At 40.6% G+C, this 17634-nt stretch overlaps 1 protein-coding gene and 1 long non-coding RNA gene across 2 annotated transcripts in view; one reads left to right on the top strand and one right to left on the bottom strand.

Moving 5' to 3' along the window:
* LOC143413051 (uncharacterized) overlaps window positions 1–17634 on the bottom strand; it is a 72403-nt gene that overhangs the window by 25899 nt on the left and 28870 nt on the right. The gene's annotated exons all lie outside the window — the stretch shown is intronic.
* On the top strand, window positions 53–5264 carry zic3 (zic family member 3 heterotaxy 1 (odd-paired homolog, Drosophila)). The gene is made up of 3 exons (XM_004545682.4): window positions 53–1334; window positions 2095–2258; window positions 2839–5264. Exons 1-3 carry the CDS (start codon window positions 344–346, stop codon window positions 3019–3021), a joined length of 1338 nt encoding a protein of 445 aa, XP_004545739.1. The 5' UTR covers window positions 53–343; the 3' UTR covers window positions 3022–5264.

Below are 17634 nucleotides of genomic sequence, written 5' to 3' on the forward strand. Positions count from 1 at the left end.
GGGGTAGCAGAACGCCGATTGGCCGTCGTAGCACTGCCTCCCGAGTTCATTTATGTTCTGGGAGTGAGTGATTGACTTTATCAGTCCAAGGACATCATCCGCCTGGTAAGGGGGGGAAGTTTGATCCTCTTTCTCGCGGATTGCAGTCAACGGGAGTTTTTTCTCCCAACTCTTTGCATAGGATTTTTCCCCATTTTGGCTTGGTTTGTTTTTGTTGTTTTTGGATTTTTCCGCGCAACGTGGTACATCTCGACGCAGTGTGCAGCTTGCGCGCTCCGCTAAACTGGATTTTAATTTTATTTTCAGTTTTTTTCTTCCCAGCTCCTGAGTTTGCTTCAAGCTCATGACTATGCTTCTTGATAGCGGTCCGCAGTTTGCATCGTTAGGAGTGGGGGGCTTCGGGACGCCGCGGCACCACGAAATCGGGAACAGAGACCCTAGTCTGGGACTGAATCCCTTCAGTGATTCCTCCCACTCCGCTGCTTTTAAAATCAGCCCCGTGGCTCACGATATCGCTTCCAGCCAGACATCAGCTTTCACACCGCAAGCCAGTGGATATGCAGCTGCACTGGGACACTCTCACGGCGGGCAGGTGGGCTCGTACGGCGGGGGAGCTTTCAATTCAACACGAGACTTTCTCTTCCGGAACCGGAGCGTTGGAGAGTCCACAGCTCCGAGCACCCAGCATGGGATCTTTGCAGCTTCGGCGGGGAGCCTCCACGGGCCGCCCGGGATCACCGATAACCCAGGACATTTGTTGTTTCCAGGACTTCATGACCAGGGAGTGAGCCACACTTCATCCAGTGGACATGTTGTTAACAGCCAAATGCATCTTGGCTTGCGCGGGGACATTTTCGGCAGACCTGATCCGTATCGTCCTGTAGCGAGCCCTCGGACAGACCACTACGGGGCTCAGCTCCACAACTACAACCACCCCATCAACATGAATATGGGGATGAATGTGCCGACACACCACGGTCCGGGAGCCTTCTTTAGATACATGAGGCAACCGATCAAGCAAGAATTATCATGCAAATGGATAGACGAGAACCAGATGAACAGACCCAAAAAGACTTGCGACAGGACTTTCAGCACCATGCACGAGATGGTCACTCATGTGTCCATGGAGCACGTCGGCGGCCCCGAGCAGAGCAACCACGTCTGCTACTGGGAGGACTGCCCGAGAGAAGGGAAATCTTTTAAGGCCAAGTACAAACTCGTCAATCACATCCGTGTGCACACGGGCGAGAAACCGTTCCCATGCCCGTTCCCCGGATGCGGGAAAATATTCGCCAGATCGGAAAACCTGAAAATACACAAAAGAACACATACAGGTAGGCACCAACAGCATCTTAGCATCATGTAAAAAATATAGAAAGAGAGCCTATTTTTAAATAGACCCCATGCTTCAGTGTTCCAGATATAAACGTGCATGTTGTTGTGTTATTGTTTACGAGGTCCTTTTCAGAAATTGGACCAACTTTTCTAATGGCGATAAGCTCCCAGTTTCCTTTTTTCGAAATTATATGAAAATATACAGAGTGGATAATGTTTCCACAGTAGAGTATAAACCACATTGCTCTGCAACTTTGCTGTAGTGTTCAGCCTCGTTAATTCTTGCAGCTTTTGTCCTGAGAAGTTTTGTGCCAGTCCAAAAGATACTTCATTTACTTTACGCCAAACTTTCGGTGCATTTGCTGTATTGGTGCTTAGGGCAGACACGGGGCTCGTGTGCTTTTTGAACACATTACAAGTAAGCAATTTCTGGCTGCGTTCATAATTGTCGCTCTAGTTCAGTCAGTGCATGGTACATAATGCCTTGTTGATTCAGTATTTACTATACAAGAGCACACGCACTGAGGAGGCCAGTAGTAGCATGAAGGAGCAGGCCTCTTGAATAAATAAAGCCTGACAGAGCAGTGTGTAGTAGTGGAGCAGTATCCATGTCGCCCCGAGAATGTAGGTTACTCTGTTATATAATAGGCTGCAGACAATTTACATCTTGTGTCTTCGGATTTACAGTCGGTGTTACAATGGGGGTTTGTTTGTGCGGGCCATTGAGGGGTAATTCACGATGTTTATTTAATCCTCCAGGTGAGAAGCCGTTTAAGTGTGAATTTGATGGCTGTGACAGACGCTTCGCCAACAGCAGCGACAGGAAAAAGCACATGCATGTGCACACATCAGACAAGCCATACATCTGCAAAGTGTGCGACAAGTCATACACACACCCTAGCTCTCTCAGGAAACACATGAAGGTAATTAACGTCTTCATTACTCCTTAAACACATTAACACACTCACACACACGCCACTCCACCTCCTTTACCACAGACAGAGACCATCACAACTTTAGGCTTTTTTTTTAAAGATGTTATAGGCTAGCCCAGTCACACTGCAAAAAAAGGTACAAAAATGGTGTGCAATCACAATTAGTGTGTTAGCGGCTCTTGATTTTAAATAGCTAAAAGATTAAACGATTAATAGTTTTAAAAAAAACTCCCCCTTTGTTGTTGTTCTCTGATGATGGATTTTGATTTGTATTTTTCTTTAAAATAGCCGTCTTCTATAAATATCCGCTAGCAATAAGCAATTTTTTTAAATATATTTTAACCATCTAGTACTTTGAGAAAACCTATTTTTATATAAACTTTAACAGTGTGTTGATGCGGATATTTCTATGCAGTCCAGAAGCTCGCCTGTTTACCATTCCAGTTGCCCCATAAAACTCAGAGCTAATCCGCATTTAAGTTCAGCCTCCTTCCATAAAGACACTTAAAGGTCACCGTTTACAATGACTGCCTCAGTAACTCAGTGCTCGTGTCCCCATGTTTTGCAGGTTCATGAGTCTCAAGGATCTGAATCGTCTCCAGCAGCAAGCTCCGGATACGAGTCGTCCACACCGCCAGTCCTGGTCTCAGCCAGCACTGAGGACCCGACAAAAACGCCGCCGTCAGCCGTACAAAACACGTCTGGTCACAGCGAAGGACTGGCACCCAACTTTAATGAATGGTACGTTTGAAGTCAGAAGAACAAATTCCCTCTCAATGTGGACCAAGAGGATGAGCAGGAAAAAAAACATTAAAAAAAACTATTCATTTTCACTCCACACACATACACACACACATACACGCACACATCATCATCAGATACACACGCAAACACACGCGAATGGGATTGGAACAAGAACAACAGCAGGAGATGAGAGCAAAAGCCAGCACCAAGCAGGCCACGTCCGTTCTCAGGATCACGAAATTTGACTTTTATTCCGCAGTTTTGAGGAAATCAAATAAATCACGAATAAATAAACGCTATACTTTCTCAATATAAATAAATGTTTTTTTATCCTTTAGTTAAAGTTTTCAGAAAAAAATGTTTTATTTTTCATTTTATGTATTTTCTCAAATTTTTATTTAAAAAAAAAAGAATAAAAAAGGAAAATTATTTCACGCTGTTTTATATAACGGTGACGCTCTATTGTCGCCTCTTCAATTGATTGTTGAAACTTCAAACAGTCTTAAGAAACGTGCCAAAGTCTTTGTCATGAACTTGAACACAGAAAAAAAAATCATAACTAAATATTATCTCGTGAATGTATTTCCTTGTTTGATGGGGTCGAATCTGTTGTCAACGTCCGTTTTCAGGTGGAGAAATGTGGTATTAGGTTACGATTGTTACCGTTGAATATAACGTTGCCTTTTGTTAATACCGTTGTAAATACATATCCATGATGCCATATTTATCAATTTGTAATTTAATTATGGGTATAAGTTCTGAAACTTAAATGATATTTATGGAAATGTTTTCTAACAAGAACTGTACAGTTTTGGTCATAACCAGCTTAACATGGAACAAATGATAAACTAAAGCTCCAACATCGCGATTGTATCCTTCTGTTTTTTGTTGTTGTTTTATTTTTTCCTTTTTAACCAATAGGCCTACATGTGTCTTATTTGGATTAATTAAATCATTTATATGAATATTATGGATTTGTCTATATATAATGCAGATATTTCCGTCACTTTTATTTTGTTTATGAGACCATTGACATGTAAAATCATTGACTTTGTAGAGCTGAGTTCAGTTGAGCTGAGAAGCTATAAAACGGTTCTGTTGTTATCTTTATTTTTGGTTAAATTTAAACTTTTTGTGTATTTTACTTTTATAGAATCAGAACTAGATGTCAATCTTAGCATAAACTCAGTATTGGGGGAAGAAGAAAAAAAAGAGAGAAAAGAATGAACCCATCAGCCTATTGCACTCCTATACTACAGGTCTTAGAGTGTGCGAAGTCATGATTTCCAAATCAAGGTGACAGCATTTTGAGTATTTCAAATTGAGGTCAAGACCCGAACTATATGCGCCAGTATGGCAACCTTTCTAGTTCCAGCAGTGTCTTTGTGCAAGTATGTTTAAATGTGTGCATCGGCAACAATGGAACTGTCACAACACAGTATCTTCAAAAATAAAAAAGTTTTTTTTGTCTGTCAGCTTGCATTGTTTTAAATGTAATTCTGTGAAACTAAGCGTGTTATTTGTTGTGGTGTTGCATATAGAGCAGTTTGATTACACATTTGCTTGTTTTGTGTGAATAACTTGTCAAGATGACATTTTTGTGTTTAACAAAATTTAGTGGAAGGAATTCTAGATCTATGTGGGTTGGGGAGAACACGTTCAGTGGCAAAAAGAGTTACAGCATTGCATTGTAACCTATTCTCAAGAATTAAATATTATGCATACACAAAGTATATTGTACTCATATGAGAACAATTTCAGACCACCAGCACTACTTTTAAAATAAAATGTAAAAACGGTACCTCTTGACAGTGATATATGAAATAAGTTTATTTAAATAATTTAAGGAATATATGTTTTATATGCTATTTTCTATACCTTAATTTAAAAGAAGTACTTTTTCTTATTCCCACCACCTTTCTGCCCCATGTCCAGAGGTCAGAGAATAATATCTGATGTATAAACACAGCTAGAATGTGATGTTGTAACACTTTCTGGGAGAAATGGGTCACAATCCAAGTTATTCCTGAAGAGCAAAAATGTTTTACTGATGAACTGTGTCACTGTGCCACATCGAGGCAAACCATGTTACAACAGCAGGCCTATGCGTTAGCCTATAGCTACCAGAGTCAAACGTTCCTTGTACTTTTTAGGCTACTGTATGTTGGTTGATTTATTTTATCAACTATTTATGAAGAAATGTGAACGGAAATTTTGACTGAAATTAAACAAAACATTATGAAAAGCGACTGTCAGACTGCGCCGTTGATTATTATCAGCATGTTGTTCTGCACCCTGCATGTTAACGCATATAACCGACACTGCTTGCCATGCTATTTAGTAGGAGTCACTTGAACTTGACACTGATTAAGGCGCCATCTTAGTATCTTGGCCTTTTGTGTGTGTGTGTGTGTGTGTGTGTGTGTGTGTGTGTGTGTGTGTGTGTGTGTGTGTGTGTGTGTGTGTGTGTGTGTGTGTGTGTGTGTGTTCAATGGAAATCCTAGGGGGAGGAAGTTGAAGGACCACTTCTTGGCAGTGTGTAGGGACTTTAGAAAGGCCGGTAAGGCATCTGTTTATGACTATGAAAGCTGCAAATGTAAAGTTTATTTTCTTCTTCTTCAATGACTGCTTACAGTGATTGAAAAAAATATATAATAATCCTGTCATGCAGAGTGGAAGACGGGCAACTGAGGACACTGTGTGACCGTGAAAGTGGAGCAGGAATCGTTGCCAAAAGTGGCAGTGCCTCAGCGTCTCCCACTACCCGAACAAGGCACAGCTACATAAAAAACAACCAAAGGAGTTAACACACATCAATAGGCGCCATAATAAGCATTTAAACGGCGAAAAAAATCTGTCTGAATTACAACAAGTGCACATGCACACATCGGGAAAGCCCCGTGTAATAAATAGGAATTTATTCAGTGCTTTAAAATAAAAGAAACAACAACAAATGCACATTTCCTATTGCTCTGTCTGGGAGACTGGTGTAATCTGACGACTTTACTTCCCGGTAAGTCTGACACAGAGGGTTACTTTAAACCCCCACCACACAGTATTCTTCAGCTATAAACAGTTATTGAGAAAAACTGATTCTAATTCTGTTTTGTTCGACTTTTGCGCAAGCGCACCCTTCGCATTTGGTTTGATTTCATTTCTTTTCACCCCTTCCCTCCTTGCCTCCCCCTCCTACCCTTTTCCTCCCTCCCTTCCCAGCTAGTCTAGTCGCACATTTCAAGTTGCTCCTCTCACACACCGTGACGTCAAATAACCGAGACCCGGCTTTCTCCGAAGCACGGCGGCTCGCACGAAGGTTGCATTTTTACGCGCGGATTTGAGATGTCCTAAGCACAGACGTGGCTGCGCTCTGACCCGCAGCAGGTGACCGTGATAAGAGTAAAGAAAGCATACTACGAGGAAATAAACACAACTCTAATATACCTACATTTAAGAGTTAATCACACCTCAGTTTACGTGTCATTAAAAAGCACATTCATGTGAATTTGGGTCATTAATGTAGGGGTGCGTTTAACTCTGCAATTAAAATGCAGCTTGCCAATAAGGTGCATTCAAGCTGTTTCCTAAAACAAGCCATCATTTCCACACTATATGAGAACTCGGTACCGATGATTCAACCCAGACGGAGGAAAAAACATGAAAGGCTCTTTTCTAGTGGGTTCTCAATGGATTAGAAAGCAGTGATGGTCACGTGGATGCAGTTGTGTAAAGACAAGCGGCTGTATAACAACAATGTCCCACTGTAGCAGACAACAACTGCTCTCAATTAGCCTGCTCATTCATCTTGGGTTATCTTATGGATTGCCGTACTGGGCTCCAGTGTGTGCACTCGGAGGATGGCAGCTGACTGTTGGCAGCGTGCAGCAGCCTATAATCTCTCCGCTTATATAGTCTTCTTGTGGTGGTGGGGGAGGAAGGGATCGGAGGCGGAGGGGAGCGGGGGGGCTGGGTGCGGAGAGAGGGGGGGGGGGTGCATTTTGCAGGGGAAAAAATGGACTGAGACGTACGTCTCGCTTGCGCACGCCGCTGAAGTTTTATATCGGATTGATTGGTCAACCCCAACCCCTTTACCTTCCTCGGTTTTCTCAGTAGCAGAGTATTCGCTGGCTAAGCGGGAGAGCTCGCTCTAAGAGGATAAACTGACACAAGCAGGTCCCAAACGCCTTTTGTCACGCAACGGAGGCTGTGATCTTTAAAAGAAAAAAAAAGAAAAAAAAACAGCAGCTAATTCATCGCTAACTGAAAATTAAGTCATTATTGGACACAAAGTGCAAAGATAAATTTCGATCAATTCACAAGTAACTCGGTTAGTAGGTTAAAAGATAGAGCTGGAGATGCAAGGCTATTATTAGCTTTTATTCGACACTTTAAGCAAGGGGTTATCTGACACAAGGCTGTTTAATAACTTAGGGTGTATTCTATTTTGCTCAAAGGCACAGCAGCACGGCAGTTGGGATACTCTGTATCGGAGACAGCGCCTGCACATCTGCACATGACCGCTTTGCTGATACACGTTCAGGTTTTATCCCATCACTCCTTAATTAATGGGATGCTGCCAATACTGAAGCATCATGGAATAACTGCACCGAGCATGGGAGTGTGTACTGTTTCTCTGTGTGAGGATATGAATGTGAGTGAAATAAGAGGGTTTCCATCTCCGCATACAGAAACGAAAAATCTGACACTGCTGATATTTATATATATTTTTAATGAAGGCATTAAAACTACACGGTTAACCAGAATAGTGCCTCTAAACTCAGCGTGACAATTAGAGATTGAAATGAAACGGATTTGTAACAGCACGCGGCTGCATATAGCTTCATAAACAATCAGTTGCATACATCTGATAATTAAAAGCCTCCTTTTGTGCTGAAGTTAATCGAAGGTTGTTTCACCTTCGGCAGGGTGCTGAATATGCATCCGCAAGGTGCCTTAGTCCACGTGTTTCTTTATATGTTAAGGTGTTTTGTGGCTTTTGTGATGGAAACTGTTGAACACAATGGCATTGTGTTTGCCTTCAATTATCCTTCAACTCACTCACACTAGGCTAGGTTGGACGCTCACCTAATGCACATTTCGTGACGATTTATTTGCCCCTAACACTGTGTCGCACGAGGTGATGAGTGGAAGTTGTTGGCCTGTCATTTCCACAAAAGAACAACAAAACATCGCAAAATAAAATAAGTTACTCACCAAGTTCAGTTTCTAAAGCGTCTCACACTTTGACAGCAGCAACAAATTGCCTAAAAAATGCACCTGGGGATTATAATTCGAAATAAAATTTACTTCGAGGCTTCTTAGCCACCTCCCTCCAAGATAAACAAAGCATTCTTTCCAAAAACATTTCTATTATGCTGTGAGCTGAAAGACAATCCATTAGCAGGATGTCCAACAGGAGACAGCGGCAATTCCCCAACATCTGGCAGGGTGTCAGAAACTTGATGAATTCCTTATCAGAGCGGGCGCAGGAATCAAAGCTAATAGGTCCCTGGAGTAAGGTCTCTGGCAAACGTTCATTCAGAAAAGCAGATGTTCAGCAATTGTGCCTTGCGTTTGTCTTTTGACAGATATATTTTCAACACTTTTGAGAGGTGGCAAATGGGTAAATGAGCAATTGACATCCATTTAATGACCCGTTGCTCTGCCCTGAACGCTGCGGTTGTGATGCTTCCTCCCAAACAGGAGCAATAACAAGCCTCTCCCTAACTGCTCTCCCTTGAGGAAGCGAAAGCAGTTTTATGAATCGCTGAGATGCATATTATTGAAAAAAGGTGTAATGCTGACGTGCACTTAAACCGTTAAACAGTGTGTGCCCTTAACTCTCACCACCTGCAATTAAATCGTTAATTACAGCCAAAGCGGCCATTATATTTGGCCTTTACATCACCTGCAGAGTCAACAAAAAGCTACAATTAGTTCAGATCGCATTAAACGCGTGATTCAGCATCTCCAACAAACTTTTTTTTGTTTTTCAACTTGAGAGCACAAGACAGACTCAAGCTCACAGGACGGGTTCTCCCCCGAGGGGACGGACAGCTGCGCTCACATATTCATTGCTCTCTTCAAATAAAAATGACAATGTCGTTAATTTAGCCCCCTTCTTAAGACAATGAATTAGAATTGGAGAGCGTCTTTCCATTATTTAAAGAGCTCGTTCATTGCCTGTCACGGCGATTTTGTTCGCGCGTGCGCAATGCCCTGAGCGGCTGCACGCTCTTAAGTTTGCTGGAACATCAGAGCAATCAGAGGGCGCACATGGGTTTAGTGTGAACATCCACATGTTGAAGGTTGGTAGATAGATAGATAGATAGATAGATAGATAGATAGATAGATAGATAGATAGATAGATAGATAGATAGATAGATAGATAGATAGATAGATAGATAGATAGATAGATAGATAGATAGATAGATAGATAGATAGATAGATGAAGAAGTAAATAAAAACAAACAACAATACCAATTGTGTCCCAGAAATGCCAATCAAGGCATAAAGGGGGGAGATCTAGTTGCATAATGTCTGCGCAATCTTTAATCCGTTATGGATATGCATGAGGCAGGGATAGCACCATGAACAACATCCCGCCACAGCCTCAGCACGTGTTTACGTGATTTCTGGCATCAGAAAAACAAAGGAAGAAACAATGAACGATAACTACTTTTTTCCCGCAACTTCCCATTCAGGCAGGCGGTGGGGGTTGACCTGCTTTTTTATTTTTAGAAATAGAGTATATTCACCTTTAAAGACTGAAAACAATCTTTGTGATTTAAATTCAGGAAACATAACATGATAACTAGTGTCACCATGATGACAAATTGATTGCATTTGAAGAAGGATGTAGGCAATATGTTGTTCAGGGGGGAATTCTGCTTTTTGTGAAAGGGTTTATATTAGGATTATTTTACGTGTTTTGTTTAACCCAACTTGACTTTGCTTTACTTTTTCTTTTATATTTGTTATATGCTTCAAATATGATCAGGACTGACAGTCAACATTGCCAGTTACTAGTAACCAAAAACACTGATTGAGTCTATTTCCTTAAAGACTGGGCCTAACTGCGTGAGATGAACAGACCTGTTGTGGTTATGACTACCATGGTGCTATAATGTGCCTTCTGTGAAACAAAAATAATCTTCACCCTCCACGCATGCATCTTTTAAAGCAGGTTTCCAAATGTGCACACACAATTGCAGTCACATTCCTGCAAAGAGAATAACAATGAAAAGGGACCAAGGTATATATAGCATAAATATATACACGAAATATGTTTGAGGTTCTGTGAGAGTCAAGGAAAGAAAAACATAAAAAATATGAAAAATATTATATTTTGAAGGAAACAATAGGTGTCATTTCTTGCATTTGCAGCAGTCATTCAAGAGGGTTAAGGATAGGAACCGGTGTTTTAGTATGCGCTAACATCTGTGCTATGCCAGCAGCAGAGACTGCTGTAATGATTAATATAAGTAAAGAGAGGAAGCATGACACACAATGGCAAGCATAAGGCAACAACAATGCAATCTGGATTTTCATATGTAATGCCCTGGCCCTTGTTAGCTCTTGTAAGCCCATGATCAGAGGTGATCTTATTGTAATAAGATGTGTTTGGCTAACAGAGAAAGACCAGGTTTTTGTGTGGGTGGCGGGGATTCTGGTGCTAAAAGAGAGTTATATTCAACAGCTGTGTTATACAGGTTTTCAACAGCCATAATAAAAAGTGTTAGACATAGCACCAGTTATTTCCCACTTTTCCACTAATCTAGGCTCTGCTTTCCAACTGTGCCTTTTGGCCAAACAGTACACCACTGGCTCATATTTTCGCAACATAAGATATACACTCTGCAGTTTTTTGGTTTGCAGGTATTTTCACATTTCTGTGTTTAACTACTCTATCAAAGCTGAGTCAAAGAGATTTTCTCCCCAAGAAGTATCAACAATCAATTCCATCATGATGGGAAACAATGCAGTGTGATTACATGCCTTCAACTTTGTGGCATACTCAGCGAACAGTACAGATTTTATTCTTCTTTTTGTTGTTCTATTAATGGTCCCCATCCTGGGACAATAACAGGCACACAGGGGTTTTTTTTTTTGGTTTTTTTTGAGAGAGGAGGAGGTGTAGGAGGAGAAAAGGGAACCAGGTAGGAGGGCATGATGAAGGGGGGAGGGATGGGAAAGCCAGGTGCTGGTGGAAATTGGCAGGCGATTGCCAAAGCGACCTCATGCCAGGATAATGCATGGGGCCATAGGTGTCCCCCAAGCCAATCCCAACCCTCATGCTGATAGCTTTTCAGAGCCTGTGGGACAATCTCTTCAATAATTGCTTTTCCTGTTTCAATTGTTGTCTGAAGACCAGTAACAAAAGAGAGGGGACTTTGTTTTCCACAAGCATTGCAAAAGTGCGTGCTGCACTGCACTTGGAGCCATTTGTAGTTACCTTATAGTTCTAAACAGGCCAATTTATCCTTGTATGTAAACCAGTATGGTAGTGGTTTTGAGTTTCAGCTTTAAAAAATCATTAAAAAATTCAAGACCCAGAGAGATTTGTGGTCATGTGAGTGACAGGTCAACTATATTGTGCATTATCTGCTATAAACGATGAGAGCTTGCAAGATACTCAAATATAACAACGGTAAATACCTATTTTATTAGTATCTTTGAAATAAACTCTCCATCTCTGTGACATTTGTCTCCTAATGGAGAGAGTGAGGCTTAGCAGGCTTAGTGAACTTTTCTCCACAGTTCTTCTGCACAGGCCCTAAACAAGTGGAAAATGACTTGTTGCTCCAACAACAACAGTACTTTTTTAAGTTGTTCCTTTCTTTGTTATACTAAATAAACAATTTCTTCCCAATTTTGTTATTTTTATCATCTGCCCAACTTGCAAAAACATAGGTATATAAATATGCATGAAGCTAAATATATTTAACAGGCCTTACAATGCAACATATTTTAATTAGAGTAATAAGCCAACTGTGCCAGTGTTAATATAATGTTATTAGATTCATCTTCTATTAATGATACAAACAACAGCATAAACAACAGCAATTTGTCCATTATCCGATTACTACTACTGTTATTATTATCAATATCACTATTAATAATAATAACAATAATAATAATAATATATCAATATTATTATGAGCTGATTATAATTTTAAATCATATGTTTCTCTGCTAACTTAAACGGTCGGACTGAGCGCATTTAAAACAAAAGAAACTACAAGGCCCGTGTTTTCCAGCTGCAGTGACCTTCCTCTTCCCCCATTGCGCAACTCCAAATAACAGAAAAAGAAAATGTACGCAGTCAAATTATTAACGACCCACTTGTCTTGTTCTTGAGAGATTTGGGAGCGATGAAGGCAGAGAAACCGAGTTCATTTAAAACGGGGTCAAAGTCAGAAGAGGGGAACACTTCAAGAAAATTCTTTCCATTTTAATTAATCGCTACTGAAACTTAAATAACAGACAAATTTCGTCGTTAAAGGGTTAAAACGGCGCGATTTAAAAAAAAAAAAAAAAAAAGAAACAACAACAACATTTCAAGAATCGAATCGAGACTTTTTAAATCCATTGGTGTACTTTGTGGTGTTTTTCGTCAGTAATTCGTTGTTTAAACGCGATTATTTCTTTTCTTTCTTTCTTTTTAAAGCGTAAAATAAAGCTAAGGTAATTTAGATAGATTTCTCCTCTGAATAAAACAAAAGGGTGTGGTGCTGTAACTCAAGCTGCGCCGCAGGTCAGCAAGAAGTTTAATACTGCCAAACCTTACTACGCAGGCGTTTTGTTTTCATTCTTCCGAAGCATAAATAATGTAAGAACCTCTCCTGTCTGTCAGTTACACTTACAGCGCAGCCGTGCATACACTGGAAATAAGGCTGATGGAAGCTGTTGTAAAAGATGATATTATAAGACGTGACACTAATTCAGACTTCAACGACCAAGTTCACACCTTGAAAAGAGGTTTAAAAAATAAAATCTTAACAGAAAAGAATCTGAACAAATTAGTGAGCAAACTTCATTTTTTTTTCAACTTCAAACATTTTTTTAGGAAAGCTGACCTATGAATATATAAGTGGCATTTTTAGGTAAGAGTTTGATGCAAAATGTGCAGTTTTATGAAATAGAGTAAAATCTGCGTTAAGGTTAATTTTGTTTCAAGCATATACAGTAAACTTTATATGGTGTTTTGTTTAGATTTTTTTTTTAAATTGAAACTGGCAACAGTGTGCCAGTCGAATACCCAGTTTAATTTACCTTGTCTTGGGAATGATTTTTTTCCTGTATTACCTAAATAAGGTGAAATCTGGGGCAGGCAGACTCTGTACTGCTTGTCAGAATCAGTGGAGTGTAAAATTGCAACACCAGACAGCCAAGATAATAGCTCAGAAGGGGGCTAATGTTCCTGCTACATTCACAGAACATTTTTATAATGACCGAGTTAAAAAGAAAAAAGTATGGATTTATGCTATATTCAGTTTGCCCAGTTTATTCCTGTTTTGCTCTGTGCTTTATCTTTCCGTAGGCGCATTTGTCCTATTAAAATTAAGCAGTGTAAATTAATTTAGATTCAAAACCGTAAAAAGGAATCGACTTGTGCAGTGCACCGCAGTCTGTCTTCTCCTGTCTGGGCCTCTTAGAATACCTTTTTCTCAGCTTCCTTTGAGAGGGGAGTACCAGTTGGAGGAAAAATATCATTACTGAGTGCCCTTTCTGCCCAATCATGCCACCAGAAGATACTCCCAGTCCCACATACATGGCCAAAGCCAAACCTTTCCTGTTGGTCCCTCAAACAGATGCACAGACACACAAACTTATACTTGAGCACACACATAAATTACATGGGGATTACTGAGACATGGTTCAGAGATGTCACCAACAGGGTCTGATTTGCCAGGCTTTGCTATACCCAAAATCAGCTGGTAATACGTCTGCTTTGAGATCATTCCAAATACCCCCCAAATCCTTGCGTCTCACCATTTAAAACTCCCACAGGTGCTAAACCTAATCTTTCCTCGGACCGAGGTCACCATTCTGGTGGTCTAAGCTTTCTGGCCACTGGATCTCAACTCCTAGCAGCAACTGTTATTTCATATGGTATTAGGAGGTAACTTGCAGAGTTTATGTAGTTTCATCACACATTTAATATAAACTCTCAATACAAAAAAAACTTATTTGCTTAATCAAAAAGAAGAAAAGCAGAAGATAAACTGGAGATTGTTCAGGCTACTGAATTCTGACTTTACTCATAATGTTAGAGCAATGCTTCTTTTTTAAGGATGTTGTTCTGGTGATGTCAGAGTGTTCACAATAATCCCAGCTTGTTCTAAGACTTAGAACCTCATGAAATCTGTCTAAATAAGCATGTTTTCATGTTCTCTCAAGCCCATAAACTAAACCCACCCCTCTTCATTAGGAAGATATAGTGTTTTTAGATTGTTTTGATGTGGTCAGGGAGCAGACGGACCATTGGCTAAGCATTGGAAAGAGCAGACAGTCCAAGCGGTTTAGCCTTGTTTAAAATTATTAATCCACTTCTAATTCCAGCTGGCCCCCTGACAGCACAGAACCCTATCAAAAAAAATCAGCGCCTCCATTGTGAGGCCTGGCAGAAGGGGACTGGGCGTATTTTTTCTGCTCCAATCAGTTTCTAGAGGTTGGGCGATTAAAAAAAGAATCCCAGCCCCCCCTTCCTCGCACAGCGGGGGAATAACGGAATCATTAATTCCCCATTAATTTCAGAAAAAACGAAATGTCGACTCAATGTAGTCCCTTAGAGAAAAGAAAAAGATGGGAGTGACAGAAGCGACAAGTGCCTCTGGTTGCCCAAGAAGTGCTGAAAGGTGACATTCCAAAACTTTACATAAACAGGGGAAAAAACAGTTTAATGTGATGTTTAACAATCCCTTCAGTGTAACCAGCACTTAAAACTACAGTCTGTAAAAGTCATATCAATGCGCACAGAGCACAATTTGCCTGCCGTACTTTATAAAAGTTCTTTTAGTGTTTTAGTAGACTTTTTAGTTCATTTTAATGAAACAACCTTCAAATTTAAATCAATTTTTCAGAAAAAGGCAAGTAAAAACACACAGTAAGGCAGAGGTGTGTATATTATATTTTGTGCTGTGAAATAAAAGTACAATTATTTTAAAGATACCTCATTTATCATTTACTGAAAGTAAAGGCTACTGAAATTCTTGTTAGTGTTTGAAATCAGCTCTAAACTTAGTTTTCAATGCCGTTTGTAGTTCGTTTTATAGGCTTCAAATACTAACTTCTCCGTTTGTCTCCAAACCATCCTTCATAAGTTTTTAAGTTATCTTTTATTGGCTTGAAATCTCGCTAATAGCCAGACTTTATTTGCAGTCGACATTATGTTCATGAAATAAATAAAAATCTACCCGTTATGACTCACCTTGAAGGGGTCTTTGTGATTAAGTTACTTCAAGAGTTTATATCTTTTGTCAATAACTGGTTCACATTTTGTCTTGTCCTTTTGCAAGCTGTTCATAAATACAATGATGTTCCAGGCGGCTAACCTCACATACAACAAGGAGGCAGGAGGGGCTGGGCTAAGGAAGGGGGACAACAATGTCAAATCTTGGAGGGGACAAAGAGGTAGTTCTGCTCCGTCTCACCCAATGCAATCACTACACAGCAAGCACACAAATGCACGCGCACCCAGCAAGCAGATAGTTTTTGATTGGGAAGCATGGCTGGGCCCCAAGTGGTGGCCCCTATCATCACCCTTTCATGATTACACACACATGCACATTCACTTATATGCAGACGCACACACAGACATTCATGGGGCCATTATAGCTGTCTCTGCTCAGAGTGACAGCCTTTCATATCTGTCTGTCTCTAAGCCAAGTTGTTATCATCTATGCACCCAACCATTAGCAAGTGTCACAAACACACACATGCACACACATACATGCAAGTACGCGCATCTGCGTGCAAGCACACACACTAGTTTTTCAGGAAATGAGGTCCAATTAGATGTAATCAATGGCGGATAAGTAAAAAGCATTTCAAAAAATTCAATGCTTTTAATTTTTTTTAATTGATTTTTCCACTAATTTCTTGCTCCCCCTCTCTTTCTCGCTGGCTCACCCTCTTTCTCTCTACATCTCTCAGGGTGACTTTTGAGCACTCAGATTGACAGAACAAAAGAGATTGTTGTGGGGATACTAATTATTTAATGAATTCTTTATTTATTTTAAAAGTTCCCTGGGTGGCGATGTGCCCAGACTGTTACAGTAGATGGAAAATTACAGCCTGGAAGACAGTGAGTGACACATGAACAGAGGCAGAGGTGCAGGGGGTGGGCTGTGCCATCTAAACATGCCCATGCCCTTAAAGCCATGGCAACATCCCCTGATCCTGCCAGAACCCCCCACCCACCCACTCACTTCATATCCTGCAACCCCCCTCCTCTCCTTCTCTCCACCTCCATTTGCTACATTGCATTTCAACAAAACTGCCACATTAATCGTGTGTGCTCATTTCAATCCAGCTTTGGTGATTTTTTTTTCTTTACTTTTTAGTAACTCGTGCTTCTTCATTCAAAATCCCAATTTTCCAGAAACAATCCTTAAAATGGCAACAATTGACAGCCAATTTCCCTCGGCGAGGGGCCATATGTCCACTTCAATGAATTCCAACCACTAAAAAAATCTTTTCTACACAAGCTTTTTTTTTTTCCAAATGATGTGTCCTCTCCCCCCAAAACCGATAAGTAGGGCATGGGGAGAGTAGGCCACTAAAAACCCGGTCGTTATTGATTTGACAAGTGAGTGAATAATTCATCTCTAGTGGCAGGCATCAGCTGGAACAACAGTTTATGACCACTACTGTTACTAGAAGAGACATATCGCAAATCTGACCTTTCCTCTGCCTCTTCCACCAGTCTGTTATGTAGTCTAGCACTGCTCTACTGTATATCCTGTACCCCGCTTTTGTTGGCCTTCCTCGCTTCATGGGAACTCCTTTTATGGTCTCTAGTAATAATTCCAAATGTTCCTTTCAATCCCAGATTTTGTATGATTTCTTCAGCCAAGTGCTGCTTAATTTACGATCATTTCCAGTTTCCCTGCAGCTCTTGGCCAGCAGGACACAAGGACAGCTTTATGCATGGGTGTAATTCACACACGCATTGGCACCGCACCCAGCAACTGCCTGCTATACAGAAATACTGATTTACTCACTACCTCGGTAATAGAAGATGTTAGAAAACAGACAGTTTTGATTGGCTGAGTCATGTTCAAAGCTGTTGCCTGAAAAACACAGATGTGACTGCTGAGCTGTTAATACAAATCAGACATTCCCATTCATGCCAGTACTATGCTGCTGGGCAGATGAATAACTGCTAGTTAGGCAGTGGTTACAACATGCACAGTAGTGCAAATCTGCTATAAGTCAATCTTGTTAGTGCTAACAAAAACACCAGGGAGATGAAAAACAGTCCTTGTGGTGGTAACCTTACTGAAAGGTCACAGACTGATTCCAGGATTTAACTCACTAATGCTCGGTGGCCATCTGAAACTAACAAATCACTGGACCAGCTATGACCTCAGCTCTCCATCTTGATTTCTTCAAACAA

The sequence above is a fragment of the Maylandia zebra genome, linkage group LG2 (assembly GCF_041146795.1).
Source record: "Maylandia zebra isolate NMK-2024a linkage group LG2, Mzebra_GT3a, whole genome shotgun sequence".
Classification (NCBI taxonomy): Eukaryota; Metazoa; Chordata; class Actinopteri; order Cichliformes; family Cichlidae; genus Maylandia; species Maylandia zebra.